The sequence below is a fragment of the Musca autumnalis genome, unplaced genomic scaffold (assembly GCF_047663935.1).
Source record: "Musca autumnalis isolate F117 unplaced genomic scaffold, ASM4766393v1 scaffold_5, whole genome shotgun sequence".
Taxonomy (NCBI): Eukaryota; Metazoa; Arthropoda; class Insecta; order Diptera; family Muscidae; genus Musca; species Musca autumnalis.
Genome location: NW_027412088.1, coordinates 122116796 through 122138530, shown reverse-complemented (window position 1 = coordinate 122138530; position 21735 = coordinate 122116796). Strand labels below are relative to the sequence as shown.

Genomic DNA, 21735 nt, shown 5'->3' with positions numbered 1-21735 from the left:
AGCGAAAAATATAGTAAAGGCGAATTCTGTTAGCGTTTCCCATTGCTCTAGAGCGGCGGTGCAAGATTAACTAGCCACATTCTGGGAAGTTGAAGAGGTTTCAAAGGTGCCAATTGTCTCGAAAGACGATCAGAAGTATGAAGAAATCTTCCGATTGACGACGACTCGAGGTTCTGAAGGGAGGTATACCGTAAGCTTGCCCTTTAAAATTGATTATGCTTTTGCTTGTGCGTCAAGATCAGGTCATGCGTTGCACTTACGCAATTTTTACGCAATGAAGCGTCACTAATGAGGAATCCAAGTCGAAAGTCAGATTATGATGACGTGATTTTAGAGTATTTGTCCCTAGGCTATATGAGCAAATTAGGGTTCGTGAGCTATCATGATTGTTTTTACTTGCCCCATCACGGTGTGTCTAGGCCTGATAGCTCGACGACAAAGTTGAGAGTCGTCTTTAATGCCTCGTGTCCCTCAGTAAATGGAAAAAGCTTAAACGACGTGTTGTATGTTGGCTAGGGTTTTGGGTAGGGAAATCCCGCACCGGGAATTCCCGGGAATTCTCGGTTTTTTGGCTACGGGATTTTCCCGGGAAACAAAATCATATTTCCCGGGAAATCGGGAAATATCTTTTTACATTTATCACAACTATGTCACTTTTATACCATAGAATCATAATTCGTTTAGATTTTACAGAATCAATAAATTACAAAACATTTGGAAATAACTTTAATCTGCAAAAGTGTTTTCAGGGAAAGAGTTATAAGAGCCGCACCAAAACATGGACTAAAACGACGGATTTCTATCTGTTTTATTTAAGTGCGAAAGAAAATTTTCTATTTCATAGTCCCATTTTTATACCCTCAGTCATTGGGGTAAAGAGGGTCCGGCTTGTTGTCTGGTACGCACGATAAATTTAAGGAAGCCACCGATCAGGTCAAAAATTTGGCATTCGAGATTTATTTCAAACTTAGTTTAAGTTCGAAGATGGACCATATCGGTGGTCCAGTACTTCCTGTACTTTCCCCACAAAAGTTCAACAATTATCGCTAAAATGGTGCGCACGATAACTCTCGCTGGGTATAACCGAATCGGTCATAATTTTGCATATGTTAATATTAGTTCCAGGCATAGAACGGGTTTCATACAAAATTCGGAAAAAGTGAAGTTTTAGAGTTCTTCTCTGATCGATTTGAAATTTACGACTGTACAAATTTTGTCGGGGGCAAGTACATACTTCTTGAGATAATGTCTTAAAAGCTCCAGGAAACCTTGACGGCAACAACTAAAATGGAAAATTGGCAAGATAACTCCCGCAGGAAGTTTCTGATTGGTACTAACTTTGCATAACATATTATTTTGTCTAGTCTTGTATTAGGTTGGAATATGGACTATATCGGTCCAGCCCTTCGGGTACCTCCAACTCAAAATTTAGGAAAAGTGCAGTTTAACAGCTTACCTAGAATCGTTCTACGACGGCGCAACTTTTGTTGGGAGGGCATGTCCACTCTTCCTGAGGTAAAGGCACAAAATCTCAAAAAAGCCTGCCGATAACAACTACATTGGGTAGTACGTAAGATAACCTCGAAGGGTGAAATCTCCCACTTTCTCTCTTTTAAATGTTTGGCAACATATTTTGTGTGTTGCCCTAGTTAAAATGGTAAATTTTTTTCGAGGCAAATCCATACTTCCTACGAAATTGGCTCAAAAACTCAAAAAGTCCCTTGAAACGTCAGTAGTATTATAAGTAGCATAAGAAGGTCCATAAAATTGGAATTTCTGATCAATAACTTCATTGTTTGAGCCAAATCACTTTCCATAGAGCGATTCCATTAGCTTTGAATAATGGAAATGGTCAGTGTGAGCAAAATCCGGGCAACATGGTGAATTTTTCTATATTTTTTCGTTTTTAATCGATAGAGCGAAAACGTTTTTGAGCCCGCAACTCTTTGAAAATATTGTATTTCATATAAGCTACTATGGGAAGATAAAAATTACAAAAATATTGATCCACTCTCGTATTTTAAAATTTCCCGGGAAATCCCGGATTCCCGGGAATGGCGATTTTTTGATTCCCGTTTCCCGGGAACGATAAAAACCGGGAAAACCCAAAACCCTAATGTTGGCCTTTTACTTCAGAACGACATTGTTTCTTTGGTATTAAATTGGCGCTTATACAGATATGTATTTAATGCGGACATTTCTAAAATGTATAGCCAAATTTGGATTAACCCGTTGCATTCCAAGTATCAGCGCATTTTATTTCGAACTTGCCCGGAGGAGGAAGTGTCTGATTACCAATTGAAGACGGTAACGTTTGGGGTCAATTGCGCTCCATACGTGGCTATCAGGAAGCTTTTGCAATTGGCGGATGATGAGGAGAGCGCTTTCCCATTGGTTCGAAAATATTGAGAAACAATATGTATGTTGACGATGAATGGTTGTTGTTGTTGTAACAGTGTTTTTGTTATGTTTATTTGTTCGTTCCTCTGTTCAATCTGGCTCTGGGTCTATCTCCAGTTCCAGAAAAGTGGCTGCTTCGATGGGATGTAGCCACAGATCCACTGGAGTTAGATGGGTAGGTTTGGCGGGGCAGTTAAAAATGTGTTGTGTGTCGTGCGGGCCTATGCCGCATACTGGGCATATGTCTTGCACGGCGCGATCGATTTCCGACCAATACGAATTTAGGCGACTGCAATATCCCGAGCGTAGTTGAGCCAAAACTACTCTGGTTTGTCGTGGCAGCTGACGCTCCTCAGCTGCGATAGATGGAGGATGTACTCCGAGTACTTTCTTCACACTATAATTGCTTAAAGCCTTGGCAACTGCGTCCGTGTGAATGCTATTCAATCCTGCTTGATATGCTTGTTGATCTAGGTGTTCTCTCCTGTATCGTTGAACCTCTCCCTCTACAGCATGGATATCCTTCCTGATCTCCCTGAATGGGCCGGGCCTACCCACAAGATGGTGATTGGGATGGCTCACACGATAACATCCAAGCAGGTACTGCAACGAAAGCATCTCATTGTGTTGCTTTACAGGAAGAATTTTTGCCTCCTCATGTAGATGGTCCACTGAAGATTTGAACAGGCACCCTGTCGCTGTTCTCAGGGCGGCATTCTGGCAAGTTTGAATCTTTTTCCAGTTCGAATCACACAATCGGGAACCAGACTGGAGCCGCATAGCTTACCACAGACCGACCTATCGCGTTATGCATTGGTAGGCGTGCATACTGTCTCGGAAGGTTTGAGGTCGAGGGAGGAGAATTCTTGGTTCAGCTGGGTTTGCTCTTCGGAAGTGGACGTCTAACTCTAAAGATATGTTGAGGGGTCTGGCTCGTGAGCATCTTTTGAATGAGGACTTTCTCGAATGGGGAGACAAAAGCTCGGCTAAGACGCTTGGCATTCGGTGGAATGCTGCTACGGATTGTTTCTACTTTGTTATGGAAAAAAATCCAGGAAATCCATACACCGTTACTCTGGGCAAGCCGGCAGAAAAGGGGATTTTCTTGGGCCTACCGATTATTGAAGGCGGCATGCCTACGCACAGAATACGATTTTTGGGTGGCTCGCAAATTGTAGGATAGTTTCTTGCCCGACTCGTGTGGAACATACATCTTGCCCTATATGTCCCTGGAGGAAATCAAAGGTGCTGGCGGATCACCTACCATATTATATAAATAGCTGTACAACTTGAATTACTAGATTTTTATATTAATCGTACCCCATATTTCAAATATTCTCATATATGTATTTTCATTGAATCTCATATTTTAATCACGTAGCAACGTAAATAACAAAAGTTTAGTTGGGACCTCGTCCCAAGGGGGGAGGATGTTTATGGGAGAAACACGCTCAATTAGCATTACTGCGGTTGTCCCATAAATGTCGTCCCACCCTAAGGTGAGCTGCTTTATTTGTTTTCAATTCATTCATTCCTGAATTGCACTATTTGTTTTCAATTCCTTATTTTTCTTCCTTCTGCTTTCGCTCTCTCAATGTGAAAACATAGAAATCCAGTTTTGAGGGAAGAAGAAGAGCGATTGCAGAAGTCTAATGTTTACCTTTTTTGAAACATTGTAAGAACTTTTTCTTCCGTTTTGTAAAGCCACAAAGGCAAGATCGTCACAATAGACAATAAAGTGAATTTTGTATTTAAATATTAATTAATAGTGTTTTCGTGAGTCGAGCAAAAGTCAAGTGTAAAGCATTCTATTCCTATAGAGGAATAAAATTATTTAAAAGTGTTTTTGTGAGTCGAGCAAAAGTCAAGTGTAAAGCATTTTATTCCTATAGAGGAAAACATTGGAACGCGACGAAATCAGTCTGTACAATTCCAGAACTGTCTCAACAGTGTGGTGAGTGTCATCTGTATAATTGCCCGAGCGCGCCAACTGAGCCTACAAGGAACGCTGCCCGTCGAGTGGGTCAACTCAGCCAACAACATCGCAACTTGCCCATCAGCAGGGGAAAGATGAGCAAAGCCGGCCAGGGCATAGTGTGCCGTGGTGGTCGACTTTTGAAATTGGATAAGCTCCCGAACAAGCTCAAAGATGCAAAAAAAAAAATGCAACCCATTGCTAAAATGCACAATAAATTAAATGCATTTGTTATTTGTGTAAAACTTTGCATCAACACAAATTATGAAAATTCTCCATTAAAGTCAATCGCAACTGAGTTTGTTTCCTCCGCTCTCCATTTAATCCATGTTGAACTGTTCTTCCTTCATTTGCTAAAGGGGTTTTTATATTGTCTTCCCATCACCAGTTACGATTTCGACATGTACTCAAACAGCAGTCCACTTCGATTTTTTTTATTTTATTATTAAAATAAATGTTCAATACTTCACAACATTCTTTCTTCCAATCAAATATGGATAATAACAAACATCATCAAATGCGCACTTTTGCTAATTGATTTGAATTAAAGTTTTTACAATACTAAGAATATTCGAACCCAAGTTTCTGTTGATGCTTAATACTGTGCTTGCGTTCTAGCCAACTAGGCTATGGGGGCTCTCTTCATGTTGGTGGCTTATGCGATGGTTTTGGCGGTTGATGATTGAGTTATTCTATTTTAAGCACACTCCCAAAATTGAGGAAGTGGCTGTTAGGAAACGAGCAACAAGCAGTTTATATATTACCCCACGTTGTTGGTGCAGCATAGTGGAATCTTTTTTCTTAGGAGGACAAGTATAAATGTTCCTGTTGGCACTTTGGTTTAATGTTGATTCAACTGTTAAATAAAATCCAAGAATTCCAATTTGAATAATATTACCCAGAAAGAATACGGTGGTGAGGGGATTTATAAATTTGGCCAATAAAAAATCACAAGCAGCAGACTAGGATATGAAATATTAGAACAAGTTAATCGGAGGTCACACTAGCGCAGTTTCAACATAGGGACATCGAGTTTATAGGCGAGGGGCATGCGATGTTGCCTCTTCCTATTGTTCGTTTCAAGAAACTCGCTAGTATGATTAAGGACTTATCCAACGACAAAATTTGGATTCCTCATTCACGGATCCCAATGCAATTAAGGCAAATGAGGAATATAGGAGGAATCTACCTAGGGAAAAGAAATAACACCATTCTAACATGCCGGTCTTACCATGGTTACTACATGCCAAACATTTTTGACAATAAAAACTTCAAATAAATACATCTTATTGTTTGAAATTTTGCCTGTTAGGACGAAGATCATTTTTAATGATTTTTATTAATTCTCTCGTTTAGAGTTAAGCTTGATGATAGAAATTGTTTTGCAAGTGAAAGGAAAGCCAAGGGCTCGAACCCACACAGTCACCAAATTACGTGACCTGGTTTCGCTGTTAGTTGAGCAGCTCTTCAGACGTATCGACTGTGGGATGGCTTAGAACTTTTGGTTTTTCAAATGCAAATGTGTTTTAAAACAACCACGGATATTTGACCGTTGAATTGTATTTCTTTATGACAAACGATTTTTGCGTTGCCTTTGAAGTTATGAGTTTGGCTTTGAACGCTAATACATAGCTCCGATAAACTTTTTCCAAAAAAATTGTATTGATCCGCCTATTAATATAGTCTCAATAGAACGGTACCTCCCGGTCTTCGATATTTTTTATGTTTATACATAATATTCGATATGGGTATAAAACATGTCTACAGAGAAATGTGAGTATGTATACCCCCATAGGTATGGTTGGTCCTCAAGTTGGTATATTCCGTACATGAAGGTACCGCTAATTTTTTTTGGTATTTACGATTCTAAATTGGTAGAAAACATAGATGTCTCATTGGTGTTCTAAATACAGCAATGAAGATCATTTCAAGCAAGCATTGATCTGATTCAAAGCTATGCAAATTTGTGTACATGGGAATGTTTTCTCAAAATACCTGATTACAGAATCGACGTACCAGCAACAAATTGTTTTCATATCATGTGTATGCGACTTTGTGCATTTATTATTCGCCTTCATAATCATCTCGGTTCCACATCTCGTTATTCATATTCAGATAGGGATCCCTTGATGAAATGATGAAATTAATGCAAGTTATTGAGTTGATGAAAATAAAAATGTGGTACCAAAAGATCGATGTCAGATTTTAATATAAGCTAAATATTGAGGCCCCAGAGACACGTGCTAACATATTCCGATTGTACTTAAACTTTTAACAAAACTAAAAAAACTCCATCAATTTTTAAAATCACCCTAGTGGACACACAACTTATCACCTACCGTTACAGATGTTTTGGAAACATGCCTCTATATTCCCGTTTACAAAAGAGCATCAAGGAAGAACATCAGTGATGAAGCATGAAAAGAGATGAAGTTTAGAAGTTGATAGGCGAAATGTCAAATAGAAAGATAGGTACCCGCTGCCAGGAATAGTGTCGTCAATTGAACTCATTAGTTGGGAGTTCATGGTTATCCACCCTCGACCTGAAGCGTGGTTACTGGCTAATAGAGATCGCCGAAATAGACAAGGTCTCTGGCAATTCAATGTCATGCCATTCGAACTCTGCAATTCTTTGAAATGCTGAAGGAGCGGGTGTTAAAAGGTTTGTAGCGGAAGTTGTTTCTTATAAACTTAGGTGACATAGTAGTCATGGGACAGACTTTCGAGGAACACCTCAAGAATTTAAAGGATGTTAATTCCGCAACACTATAATGGAAAATCTTGGTCTGAATTCAAATATCTTAGTCTATCTTCATGACACACATAGCTAAAATGAACAGTCTTATCCTTGGCCCAATTATTATAGGTCCTCTCTCAATAACAGCCGATTTCGATTTGAGCTGTCAAAATTCATAGTTGTCGTTTGAATTCGCGGTGAGGTAGGGAAATGTCAAGCTGTAGAGAAACAGGTAGATGCATCGAAAAAAAATTGCTTGTTGTACACTTAAACTTTCAAGATTTGTTGTTTTTTGTATGAGAATTTTATTTACACAACTTATTTTGGCTGTTCAAGTTTGATCAGCTGACATTTTGTGTTTCGCCAAACAAAAATAACTGCGTTAACAACTTTTTGTCGGAAAATGTTATGTATGCATCTACCTTTAATTGACAGCAAAGAAATTCGTTCCGTTACGGCGGACGGCCTGCGTTTATGAATTTTGACATTTTAAATCAGCGTTTTCAGTATTGGGATTTTCCCCAAATTGGAAAATTTTTTCTGAAATGGGGAAAAATAATTCGACTTGAGGAATTGCGGAATTTTTGGGGAAATCTGAAAAATATTTGGGGATTTTTGGGGAAATTCTTTTTTACTACTTATTTTAGATCATCTAAACTTTTTTAACAGTAGCGCACGAGTAACGCACAAATAGCATGCGTCATATACTAAATGGTCACAGTTGGTATAATTTATAACAGCTTTTGAAGTGTTATCATGCGGTTATGCAATTGATCCTGTACTAAAACAATGGGTTGAATTGAAATAAAATTTTTTGAATTTCATAATGGGACTTAACTGCCAAATGATATCTGTAGTGTAATTCTGTAACTCATTTTTCGAGTTAGCTTATAATTTCGGTAATTAACGAAAATTTTCGGTAAGTTAACTAAAATAAAGCTTTTGCTAAATCCTACCGAAAGCAACAGTGCTGTCAACTTTTATTGATAATTTTCATTCATAATTCTGTGTGTTTAAAGTTACCGATATTTGTCGGTAAAAAAATTAGTTATAGAATTCCACTACTGGATTGATAAGCAATGGCTCCATTCATGGCTCCATTTAAAAGATAAAAATGCTTAATTTAAGTTTTCAAAGCGACAAACCGGGCCCGGGAACAGCTTATAATAAATTACACTCCAATTTTGAGACCGTCACGATAAAGCGGGCAACACACACAGTTTTGCTCAAATAATCGGTTGCTTGATAGTGTGGCCGTTCATTTTTTGCCAGTCTTCCCGTAACCACACAATATTTCACCATTGGGAGCCATGGATCTATGCTTTACTTTTGAAAAAAATGAATGCTTGGATGAGTCAACAAATATTAATGTTAAAAAGACCTGTGCCGAATATCTTAAGCGCTTGATAATACAAATGTTGAAACGGATGCATTTTTTAATCATACAAGCAATTTCCCCCAATATTTGCTGCAATTCCTGGGATCAATCCAATTTTAGTTCTATAAGAACCTTTTTCGAAACAGTTGACAACACAAAAACCTCCATGGGTGTTTACGAATCGCAATGGATAAAATTCCCTTGTAAATTGAAAAGAAATATTTGGAGATAATTCTGCTAACGATTTAAACACATTTTGGTGTAATATTTTTTTATATAAAGAGGCAGCAGCGTCGACTCCATTTCAAGAAATTACAAATAATGCATGCGTAGAAAGAGTTTTTCTATTATGAACTCTATTAAAAGTATAAGAATAAGTACTTTACGAATGTGAAACCAATTTAATTGAATTTCAATGTACAAATTTGAATGAAGTATTATTTAGTACAAACTTTTTGTTGACGTTTTCTCATTTTTAAGTCGCTTATGTAAAATAAAATGGATGAAATGAATTTCAATAGTAAAATAAAACTACTTTTGATATTTGTAATTATTTGTTAAAAAATGTTTGGGGATTTTTTTTTGGGGAAATTCAATAGAATCTGAGGAATTTTGGGGAAACATTTTGGGGAAGTTGGGGAAAAGAGGCTGAAAAATGCAATTAATTAGTACAAGTGTGCAGTACATTTCCCGTTGGAGTACATCTTTTCCTATGAATTCACTTATGAATTTTACAAGAGAGCACTCAGCTATGATGCTCTCCATTTTGCTTCCACAGCATACAGCTGGGATGCAATCCATTTTCGATCCAAATCACTGCATTTGATGCAGTGTTTTGGATTGCATTTAAGTGCCGTCTAAAGATGCTATAAAAATGCAAATATCCCAGAATAAATAATATATATTTATTATTTTTTATACATATTGTCCTCCCACTCCAGCTCAGATTTCGAAATTTACTCCAACTCCACTCCAAAACTAATTTCCGTCTCGTGAATTACCGCAATGTTCGCGACTTTAGTTTGTATTTCTTTATTTTTTAAACAAATTCTTAGAATTCTAGACACTCTTTTTAATATTTGGAAAAAAGACTGCGACGTCTTTTGTAGGGATCAACAAATTGACTTGTGCCTGTAGGAATCTTTAAGCGAGTGCTTCTAAAATGTATTGAACGGAGTGCATTTTTCATAACTCTGTGTGGACTGCATTCAAAGATGTTGTGAAATCATAACTCTGCATTGCACTACTTCCTAACTTTTTTGCTGGGTATAATTGGGCCATGGTCTTATCTGATAAGAAACTAACGCTTGTGGCAAACGATCCTAACACCTGTTTAATAAGAGTACGGACAATAAATGTAGCTGTTGTCGGTGTCAAACACATTCTTTAATCTTGTAGAAAACTTTCTCAAAAATTACCATACAATAGGTGCGTACGATAGCCAAAAAATTTGTACAAGAGCATTTTTTACAGATCTGTGACTGAGAACTTACAAGTATTTGTAAGCAAAATTTCTCTTGTAAGAACTTGCAAGTTCGAACAGCTGATTTAAATTCAAATGCTCTATTGCGGATTTTGTATTTTTGTCGCAAGAACATAAACAAATATTTAGTTATTAAAAAATACAAATTAAAAAAAGTGAAGAAATTACTAGATAAATTATGGAAAACGAGAAGTAAGTAAAATAACTTATTTTATAGATTGTTGTGACTATATTTTTATTTGTAAGGTATAAAATCCCAGTAAAAAGCGGTGCACCGATGAAGTAGGAGGAACACCATGTGGATGACTAGGCGTTAATGGAAAAATAATTGTTTTTGTAGTAATGGAAAATCAAATAATTTTCGTAAACAACCTTTAATTGTTAAATTAATTTTTTTCCCGCCAAAGTTCTTGCTTGCATCAAGAGAGTTAAATTAGTTGAGATAAGTTACTTCAAGTACATTTTACTTGTGAAGTTATCGTTAGATCACTTTCATCTCCAAACATTATGCGGTGTAAAAATGAGACGCTGTTTCAACAATATCTAATAACGTTCGCCCAATGCCCGAAAGTAGTTGAATAGGATAAAACAATATTTTATGCCTTGAAAAATGGTTTCATCTACATTAAACATTATATGTGGTTGAAGAACCTTTATATAAAGTATTACAAATAAAGTTTTATTTCTGTTTTATCACATATTTATTACCGATTTCATAGGATGAGAAGTGCAGGTTGTTACTCCTTCCGCGTCAGAAAATCCGGCATTTAATTTGGTTACACATCTGTATTCATCTGTTTCTAATGACACAACGTAAGGTCCATATAAGTCTCCCAACCCCTTTCTATGGGGACCTCTTTTGCAGAAAACGCAAATCCATGATGAGTCTGGAGTATCAGCGTCATATTTATTGCTTAGTGTTGAAGAATACGTTCCTTTTACATTTTTTCGATCATGAACTTTCTTCAACTTATAACTTTTATCATTGTTATCATCGGCCGTTGCGGTATTTACAATACTTATTTGTCCTCCATGTTTTATGAAAACGTAAGGAGACCTATATTTTGTATCCATATCTCGAGACTGTTGATTTTTTTCATCTGTTTCATTATCGTTGTCTGAAGATGAGCAAGGATTTCCGATTCTATTTCGGATTTTTTGTCGGCTAAATTTTAAGTTTCCTGCCTTCTTTTTAAATTTAGTTTTAGTTTCATTGACAATCTTTTTTTTTAATAATGTTTTTTTCTTTCCTATATTATTCACATTTGTAGAGCCATCTTTTGTAATGCCAATTATATTTTTACGAGAATCAAATAGTTTTGTTGCAAAAGTTTTTTCTCTCCATTCTACATCTTCAATATCTTTAGATGTCTGAACACTATCAACTGCATGACTTTTAAGAACTTCTTTACTTTTTAACAGTGTTGTCTCATTATCGGTCACACCTTTCTCACCAGAGGCTAAGGAGAACGGATCCTGTTTTGGGGCATGAATGCAATCTGTAGATTTCACAGCTGCTTTAGTTTGAAAAGTTTTTTCTGGCAAATTCGTTATCTGGTAACATGGTTTCGACGTGATATGTGTGTTATTTGATTTCATACATTGTTCGTCTTCAATGCCGGCAAACATTTTTTCTAGTTTTATTTCCACCTGTTTAGAGAGAGGAAACTATAATATTATTATAAAAGTCAATTTGATATTAAGAATCTATAATATAATTAAATACACAACAGCTACGGAAATATACACTAATACCTCGATTTGCGTTAATAATTGTTTCCGACAAACTTCAACGCAATGCGAAACAACACAAATCGAACGCATGTTACAACGCGTTTGTGTGAAGAGTTTGTTAATTGGTTCCAAAATTGTTTTTTAGAATTGGAACATTGGTGGCGTTTATTTAATTGGGATAGCTGTTACAATTTTGATTTTTCAAAATAGTCTGGCTTAATCCCTTTTGTTGTTTTAATATTTAAAACAACAAGTTTATTAGTGGAGAAGGTTTGGCATTGTTCGCCAAGGGGTAAGGCCAGGAAGACTAGTTTCGATCCACGCCACTGGATCTCATCAGTTCCCTTTGTTTCTTGTTTGTGGATATTCTCCACCGAAGTTATTTTTCAATAACTTCTTCAACAAGGAACTTTTTATACCCAAACATCAATCGTCAGCTCGAAGTATAAACGTAAACAAAGAAAACCCTTCAATGAGAAGTTTTTCTTTGGTAACCTAACACAACTCCGACGAAAGTGTTTACGAAACAAAGCAAACCTTCTTCCACTCGTATGTGTCGTTGATTTTTTCAACAAATGCACATACCCAAATGCTGTTTGGTAGCTTATATACCAACAACACACAAAACCGTGCCAGTGTTTCTCAAATAGAACATTGGTGGCGTTTATTTAATTGGGATAGCTGTTACAATTTTGATTTTTCAAAATAGTCTGGCTTAATCCCTTTTGTTGTTTTAATATTTAAAACAACAAGTTTATTAGTGGAGAAGGTTTGGCATTGTTCGCCAAGGGGTAAGGCAAGGAAGACTAGTTTCGATCCACGCCACTGGATCTCATCAGTTCCCTTTGTTTCTTGTTTGTGGATATTCTCCACCGAAGTTATTTTTCAATAACTTCTTCAACAAGGAACTTTTTATACCCAAACATCAATCGTCAGCTCGAAGTATAAACGTAAACAAAGAAAACCCTTCAATGAGAAGTTTTTCTTTGGTAACCTAACACAACTCCGACGAAAGTGTTTACGAAACAAAGCAAACCTTCTTCCACTCGTATGTGTCGTTGATTTTTTCAAGAAATGCACATACCCAAATGCTGTTTGGTAGCTTATATACCAACAACACACAAAACCGTGCCAGTGTTTCTCAAATAGAACATTGGTGGCGTTTATTTAATTGGGATAGCTGTTACAATTTTGATTTTTCAAAATAGTCTGGCTTAATCCCTTTTGTTGTTTTAATATTTAAAACAACAAGTTTATTAGTGGAGAAGGTTTGGCATTGTTCGCCAAGGGGTAAGGCAAGGAAGACTAGTTTCGATCCACGCCACTGGATCTCATCAGTTCCCTTTGTTTCTTGTTTGTGGATATTCTCCACCGAAGTTATTTTTCAATAACTTCTTCAACAAGGAACTTTTTATACCCAAACATCAATCGTCAGCTCGAAGTATAAACGTAAACAAAGAAAACCCTTCAATGAGAAGTTTTTCTTTGGTAACTGTGTTAGGTTACCAAAGAAAAACTTCTCATTGAAGGGTTTTCTTTGTTTACGTTTATACTTCGAGCTGACGATTGATGTTTGGGTATAAAAAGTTCCTTGTTGAAGAAGTTATTGAAAAATAACTTCGGTGGAGAATATCCACAAACAAGAAACAAAGGGAACTGATGAGATCCAGTGGCGTGGATCGAAACTAGTCTTCCTTGCCTTACCCCTTGGCGAACAATGCCAAACCTTCTCCACTAATAAACTTGTTGTTTTAAATATTAAAACAACAAAAGGGATTAAGCCAGACTATTTTGAAAAATCAAAATTGTAACAGCTATCCCAATTAAATAAACGCCACCAATGTTCTATTTGAGAAACACTGGCACGGTTTTGTGTGTTGTTGGTATATAAGCTACCAAACAGCATTTGGGTATGTGCATTTGTTGAAAAAATCAACGACACATACGAGTGGAAGAAGGTTTGCTTTGTTTCGTAAACACTTTCGTCGGAGTTGTGTTAGGTTACCAAAGAAAAACTTCTCATTGAAGGGTTTTCTTTGTTTACGTTTATACTTCGAGCTGACGATTGATGTTTGGGTATAAAAAGTTCCTTGTTGAAGAAGTTATTGAAAAATAACTTCGGTGGAGAATATCCACAAACAAGAAACAAAGGGAACTGATGAGATCCAGTGGCGTGGATCGAAACTAGTCTTCCTTGCCTTACCCCTTGGCGAACAATGCCAAACCTTCTCCACTAATAAACTTGTTGTTTTAAATATTAAAACAACAAAAGGGATTAAGCCAGACTATTTTGAAAAATCAAAAAAGTTTTTTAGAATTTTTTTCTTCTAAATTTTGCATAAAAATTCAATCGAAGGTGGTTGTTAACAATTTGACTGTACCAATGTCATATCAATGATGTTATTATTATTATGTAATGAAATATCAAAATCAGTCTTTTTACGAAAAAACTAAGTAAAATGTAATAAAAAATGCTATTTTCTGAATCCTTGTTCACAAACATTTCAATTGCTTTGGTTATAAGTTGCTATGCTTCTGATATTTGAGTGAATTTTAAAAATATATTTCTGCGGTAATTAGACGATGGTGATTGGCCCTCTAATTAATGCATGTTCCGAGGCAATGTAAAAATAAAAAATCTTTTCTGATTGTTTTATCGTGTGACGTTAAGAACCCATGTCCTCTTCACGATATTCAAAGCCAAATATATTATTTTTTATATAACGCAAATCGAATCGTAGCCCATGTAGACATATTGATTTTCAGTGTCCATGGGTCATGAGCATCTTACGCTTGAGATGAGATATTCAAATGCACTCATCTCATTATGGTGAATATATGTAGTTTAGGCATTTCTATGAATATCAGCAACTTTTATCACCAAAATATAGTATTGTTTTATATAAATGTTATAGCCTTCGAATAAGACAATATGAAATTAAAATCTGTTGGTTGCATTTTGTATATCAAAGAATGAATATAAAAAAATAATAATTTATTAAAATATGCATTTCATTTTTTGCGTTACCGACAAAAATGCGTAAAATTCAAATTTGTCAGTAAGGTGGCGACCAAAAAATAATCGTTATGTTCTGCCTATTGCAAGTGCGCTATCAAATGTTAATTTGACCGATTTTTTTAATAACTCAAAAATGAGTTAGAGGTTCTAAAAAATCTAAATCTAAAAACTATGCTATTAATCCCAACGCTTTAAATGTTCTAAACATTTCTAGGTAAAATATCCTTGGAATACATTACATGCTCCCAAGGGACTTTCTCGCTAATCAGAAGGCTAATTCCTTTAGAGGAAAGGAACATCCATCATCGATTTTTAAGAGAACTAGGCTACGCAACGCTACTTTTGCTTATCATAGTCGGTCATCAATGATAGAAAAATCCTTCGACAGATTCAGATAGTTAATTCCATATTGCATGTATAACTGAGTCAACAGTCAGAAATACGAGATGTGAACCGACAACTTTCAAAAACTTATTTATTTATTTATACACCAATCTAAGAATCTAATGCTCAAGATAGGAACAAAATATTGATGTCCGGATTATCGTGGTACGAAAAATATGAGATGTCCGGATTATAGTCTACAATGTAAAAAATTCTAGTGTCCGGATTACCGCGTTGTCCGGATTAACGAGTGTCCAAATTATCGAGACTATACTGTATATATATTTTTTTTCTTCAGTCACTTTTCGAGAAAGATAAAAAAATTTGAACTTTGACATCGGATGGGATCGATGGTAAATGTAAATGGTAAACCCTTGGTCTCCACCACAATTCAGCCTTGTGAGAGTATGTTTGTTTGCAAGTTTCTTAAGAACATACTGAATTTAGAGAAACATCACGAAAATACTGCGTTATATCTCATTAAGACTAGCTATAAAGCCTCAACTGGATTTAATAAAAATCAACATACAAACTAATCAGAGACGATCCGACAACAAAACTTGAAAAACAAAACAATAATATAGTAACCGATCTTCATAAGAAAAACTTAATAACAAAATGGGAGAAGATACAACTAACCAGTATAGCTGCAGTAGCGCCAGAACTGTATGGGCTGCCAAAGATACACAAGGACATCATTCCATTAAGACCAATAGCCTCCTCAGTAAATGTACAATGCTACGTTTTTGAAAAATTTAAACTGAAGGAGAACAACTATTTTAAATGCAACGATAAATTCTACCAACAGACGTATGGTATGCCAATGGGCAATCCCCTGTCACCTACGATAGCAGATATCGTACTAGACATTATGATGTTATTACGGAACTTTACAAAAATGGTATTAAAATTAAACTTCTGACGAAATATGTGGACCACATTTTTGCGATCATAAACAAAAACGATGAAAACATTATCCTCAATCTATTAAATAACTACCACCAGAAACTCAAATTTACAATAGAAAGGAAAATAACAAAAAACTACCATACCTTCGTATGTGGATAATAAGAGATGAGGAGGTGGTAACAGAATGGTATACGAAACATACTTCTTCAGGACGAATCATTAACTTTCACTCAACACAACCAAAAACTATGAAAATTAATACTGCGAAAAGCCTCTTTAACAAGATAAATTTAATAACGGACGAAAAGTTCATGGACAAAAATATTAAAAAATTCATAGGAATACTGAAAAAAAAAACAGTTACCCGCAAAACATAATAAATAATATAATTAGCAATCCGAAAAACAATAAAATTAAAAACCATAATAATAGTGAAACCAAAGCACAACTTTTTATCAGTGTACCATATTTACGCAATCTAACAGAATCAAAGAACTTAAAAAATATCATAAAAAGAACAACAACAATGATAGCACACAAATCAAACGAGACGCTGCAAACGATATTTAAGCGAACCAAAACAAAAGAAGAGAAACTTAAACAAAACAATGTAGTACATGAAATAACTTGTAAGGGTAATGACAATGCAGAATGCGGGAGAGTGTACGTAGGCACAACAAAACGTCTGTTAAGTGTGAGAGTGAGAGAACATGAAACAGATATCAATAAAGGAACTGAAAAAGCCGCGCTTTCACAACACATAAAGGAAATTAAGCACACAGCAGATCTTCAAAATTTAAAAATTTTGGATAGGGAGAAAAAGGAGAACCTACGAATACAACAGAGGATAACAAAATCAATAAACACAAAAGAAGACAAAGATAACACTAAGCTTCAGTATTCAATTGCGATAATGTAGGAACGGTTCTGTGATAAAAGTAGCTTAAGTTTAACTGTGATTTTATTTATTATTTATTGCATTAATTATATGTTGTGGAGTCCAGTTTTTCATACTATAAGGAATAAATAACGATGAAGAAATAAGAAAAGTGAGTTAAACTTAAGTGCAATAATTAACAACAAGACATATACTAAAAAATTTTAATTTTCATTTACTTTGTTACCAGAATTTCAAATAAAAGACGCTCTTGATAAAGTTAAAAAAAAAAACCGACGAAACTTCGAGCAAAAATGAAATAAAATTCTTTTTATTATCATTTAAAACTATAACTGACAATAACCAACTATTTAAAAATAACAAAAACATTGGTCGAAAACAAAGAAGGATTTAATAGAATTTGAAACGTCTAAAGAAGTTGTTGTAAATTGAATTCGTCTCAAAAAACATACGGCAAATTACAAAATTATTTTTTAATATTGAAAATGTTGGCACAATATGTTACTAATGCTAACTAATGAGCATATAATGAATTATTTTATCGTTTAGACATCGTAAATATTAGTCTTGGTTCAAAAATATCAACTTTGTATTTCAAATTAAATTGTTTTTTTTCGCCTTGTTTACACATTTTGACATTTTAAATTATTTTTGTTGTAGCAATTCACCGATGCATCTACCTTGTTTCTTGTGCAAAAATATATACGAGGATTTATTTTTGTATAGAAAATCTGGTAGATTATCGCCGATTTAGCAAATAAATTTATAAATTTTATTGAAAACTAATTTCAGCCGTTTCGGTTGGATAATGGGATTTGAAAACGCCAATTGTGGGTGTTCTCACTAGAATGAAGGGCGGTTGGTTTCTTGCTGTGAGCCTCGAAAATATTTCAGTAATGGAAATATTTTCCTCAGAATTCATCCACCAAGGAATATAGAAATGGAAAAAGGAAAGAAAATGCGATGTATTAGAATTTGGAAATAGGAACAGTAACGGTTCTTCTTTATTGAATTTAGTAAAACAGAACGATTTCTTACCAACAGTACTGGTTGATGTTTAGTTTACAAGTGATTTATTTACAAGAAAAACTATAAGGAAATGCTAAGTATCACAATTCAGAGAGAGAATGAGAGCATACAAAACACAATTCTGGACAGAATTAGGGATGCCGAATGCAAATATTTCGGATCATAGAAAAATGGAAATAGGGTTGCCAGTTGGGGAAATCCGGCGTAAAAAGGATTAAAATTTTCAAAATATCGAAAAGCGGGAGGTACAGTTCTATATGGGCTATATCAAAACGGGGACCTGTACTAAAAATTCTGTGCCGGAACATTTTATACATCCAACAAAGGCTTTATAGCAAATTTCACCAGGCGAACGCATAAAGAGGCAAGCTATGTCGAAATTTCCATCAGGAATTTATTAACACATTTCCAAATAACGAACACATGACAAAACGGAATATTTGACAGCGTATCGAGTGATTTATGTCTTATTGTGAATTAAAAATTGAGTCATAGATCAAATCTAAAGATGTTGAAAGCTATCGAGCAAAAGTCAAAATCGGTATATGGGTGAATATTGCGAAAAGACTGGTTTCTGTGTCCCGATGCATTTAGGGTTAAAAATATTTATAGAATTTAAATTCTTAGAAACGGAATAAGAAAAAAAATATTCTATATATTTATATGAAAAAAATTTATCGCAAGGTGGAAATTCTCATTACCATGGCATGTACCTAATAGTTCTGTGCTCAAAAAACACTGACCGCCTGTTCATGTATGTCGCACGGAAACCTGTACGAAAGGAAAGCATTCACTCGCTTCCGTCTAAAAATGCGTTCATGTATTTCGCAAACTATCGTGCGACTGCCGTTACGTATCCTAGGCGAAATACTGCTAATTTGAATGTACATTTGTACAACTATGTTCCATAAATGAGAGCCAAATGAGAAATGAAAACAAAATCCACATATACATACAAACATTGGAATATGTGTGATTTGTTTTGTTTGAAAAATAAAATGTGTCGGTATTTTGAATTATTTTATTTTATTGATTTCTTCAAAATAATGAATGAAACTCCAATAAAAAAGTGTCTATAAAATTTTTATTTTGTTTCAAGAATGTGTTGCATAAATTTGTTTGAAGATTTTCGGTGTTATTCGCGAGTTTACGTTCTACTCGGCAGCTACAAAGCAAGTGAGTGATTTTGACATTCTCTTTCTATAAGAGACAGTCCTTCCAAAATACATAAACCCAAATTTAATGGAAAAGTGTACGTTTACGTGTTATTTCGTATGGCTTGTCGGTCGCATATATTTTCATTTCGAAGGCGTTTACATGAACAGAAAATGAATTTTTTCCACTTCGGAAGCGCAAGAAACCTTTCGGTCGACATACATGAACAGGCTGTGATATTCATTAATATTTCAAAATAAATAATGTTTATTATGAAAAAAATGCTTTAAACCGGTTTTTTGTTTATATGTAATCTGTCAATGTAACGACAATTCCCGTTAGTTTTAAAGATAATCGATAGAAGTGAAAAATGTAGTCAGTTGTTTGAGAACGATTGAAGTCTTTAGTATTATTTGTGCATGTTCCTGCAATTTAGTCATTCCCGTGGTGAGTATTTCTTTCTGTTATTTATATTCCAAATTGATGGTATAGATATGTATTTTTTTTGTCTGTATTAAATTATTTTATATTTGATTGTGGCGTTTTTTTTATTGGGATAGCGTTTGCAATTTTGTTTTTTCAAAATAGTCTGACTTAATCCCATTGTTGTTGTTTTAATATTTTAAAACAACTATTTTATTAGTGGAACAGATTTGGCATTGCTCGCCAAGGGGTAAAGCAGGGAATACTATAGTTTCTTGTTTGTGGATATTCTCCACCGAAGTTATTTTTCAATAACTTCTTCAACAAGAAACTTTTTATACCCAAACATCAATCGTCAGCTCGAAGTATAAAGGTAAGCAAAGAAAAAAGTTCAATGAGAAGTTTTTCCTTGGCAACCTCATACAATTCCGACGAAAGTGTCTGCGAAAACAATTGCGAAAACAATTCAATTCAATTCGGTGGAGAATATCCACAAACAAGAAACAAGGGAACTGATGAGATCCACTGGCGTGGATCGAAACTACAGTATTCCCTGCCTTACCCCTTGGCGAGCAATGCCAAATCTTTTCCACTAATAAACAAGTGAGCCAAGGCTATAGTAGGGTCGGGGCCGACTATGTGATACCCTACACCACTACCCCTGTTCATAAGCTTTTGACTAATAAAATTCAAAATATTAAAATTGGGATAGCTTAGCGCCTTTGCTCTGAATGTCTTCATTAACACAGGTACATTTTTTTGAAACGCATTTAAGTGCATCGACATTACAACCCAAATAAAAAATGGAAAAGTGGGATGCATGCCAACCATCAATAGGCTTCTTTCTCTGTTAGACCCCCAAAATTTCGTGAGGATCCGATCAAAATTTCGTAGTGTGATTGCACAAAACTGGAAAAAGGGATGCATTACCGACTATTGCGATATCTCTGTTGTTTGACCATCTATGACAACCTACTTCACATCGTTGTAAAGGTGATATTTTCTACTTTCCTTGCCAGGTTTTGCTTTCGATATACCTCCTACAGAAGGGAGATATTAACTTTGAAATAAAACGTTGGTCTTTTTTCCAAATATTTCCCCCCCTGAATAATATCCGACCATTATCAAAAATCAAAAGGTTTTTTCCTCTGTGGGACCCCCAATAACACCCAAAATTTCGTCACGATACAATTAAAATTGCGACCTGTAGCGTGATTTCCAAAAAAGTGGAAAAATGGGATGTATTACCGACTATTGCGATATCTCCGTTATTTGGATACCTTCTCCAACCTGCTTTACATCATTGTAATGATGGGATTTTTACTTTCATTGTCAGACTTTGCTTTTGGAAGGCCCCGAACCAAAGCTGTGTACTCGTCATTATTATTAAAATCGCAAAAATGAAAAGTTGTGTTCTATTAGCGGCTATTGCGATATCTTCGTTGTTTGATTACCTACGAAAACCTACTTTACATCATTAGAAAGGCGATAATTTCTACTTTCATGGCCAGGTTCTGCTTTTGGTATACATCATATTGAAGCTGACATATTCGCTTAGGAAAAAAAACGCTGTCTTTTTCTCCAAATAAGTTTTTTGCCCATTACGACCCCTAAATATTATGCGACCATCACCAAAATCAATAGGCTTCTTCATCTGTGTGAACCCCATTAACCCTCAAAATTTCGTGACGATCCGATCAAAATTGCGACCTGCAGCGTGATTTCCAAAAAAGTGGAAAAATGGTATGTATTACCGACTATTGCGAAATCTCCGTTATTTGGTCACCTACGCCGACCTAGTTTACATCATTGTAAAGATGGGATCTTCTACTTTCATAGCCGGGCTTTGCTTTTGGAAAGTCCCCAACCAAAGCTGTGATAATCGTTATTATAATTAAAATCGCAAAAATGAAAATTTGGGTTTTATTTGCGACTATTGTGATATCTTCGTTGTTTGATCACCTACGAGAACCTACTTTACATCATTAGAAAGGTGATATTTTCTACTTTTATTGTCAGGTTTTGCTTTTGATATACCCCGTATATAAGCTGAGATATTCGCTTTGGAAAAAAACGTTGTCTTTTTATCCACATAAGTTTTTTGCCCATTCCGACCCCTAAATATTAACCGACCATCACCACCATTAACCGACCATCACGACCATCAATAGGCTTCTTCCCCTCCGGGACCCCCATCAACATCCAAAATTT

At 35.4% G+C, this 21735-nt stretch overlaps 1 protein-coding gene across 2 annotated transcripts in view; it reads right to left on the bottom strand.

Moving 5' to 3' along the window:
• LOC141386956 (uncharacterized) overlaps positions 1 to 21735 on the bottom strand; it is a 276857-nt gene that overhangs the window by 31629 nt on the left and 223493 nt on the right. For both annotated transcript variants that reach the window (XM_073955870.1, XM_073955871.1), the window contains one exon: positions 10682 to 11623. In XM_073955870.1, coding sequence (XP_073811971.1) covers positions 10682 to 11623 — 942 coding nt within the window. The remainder of the gene's footprint in view (positions 1 to 10681; positions 11624 to 21735) is intronic.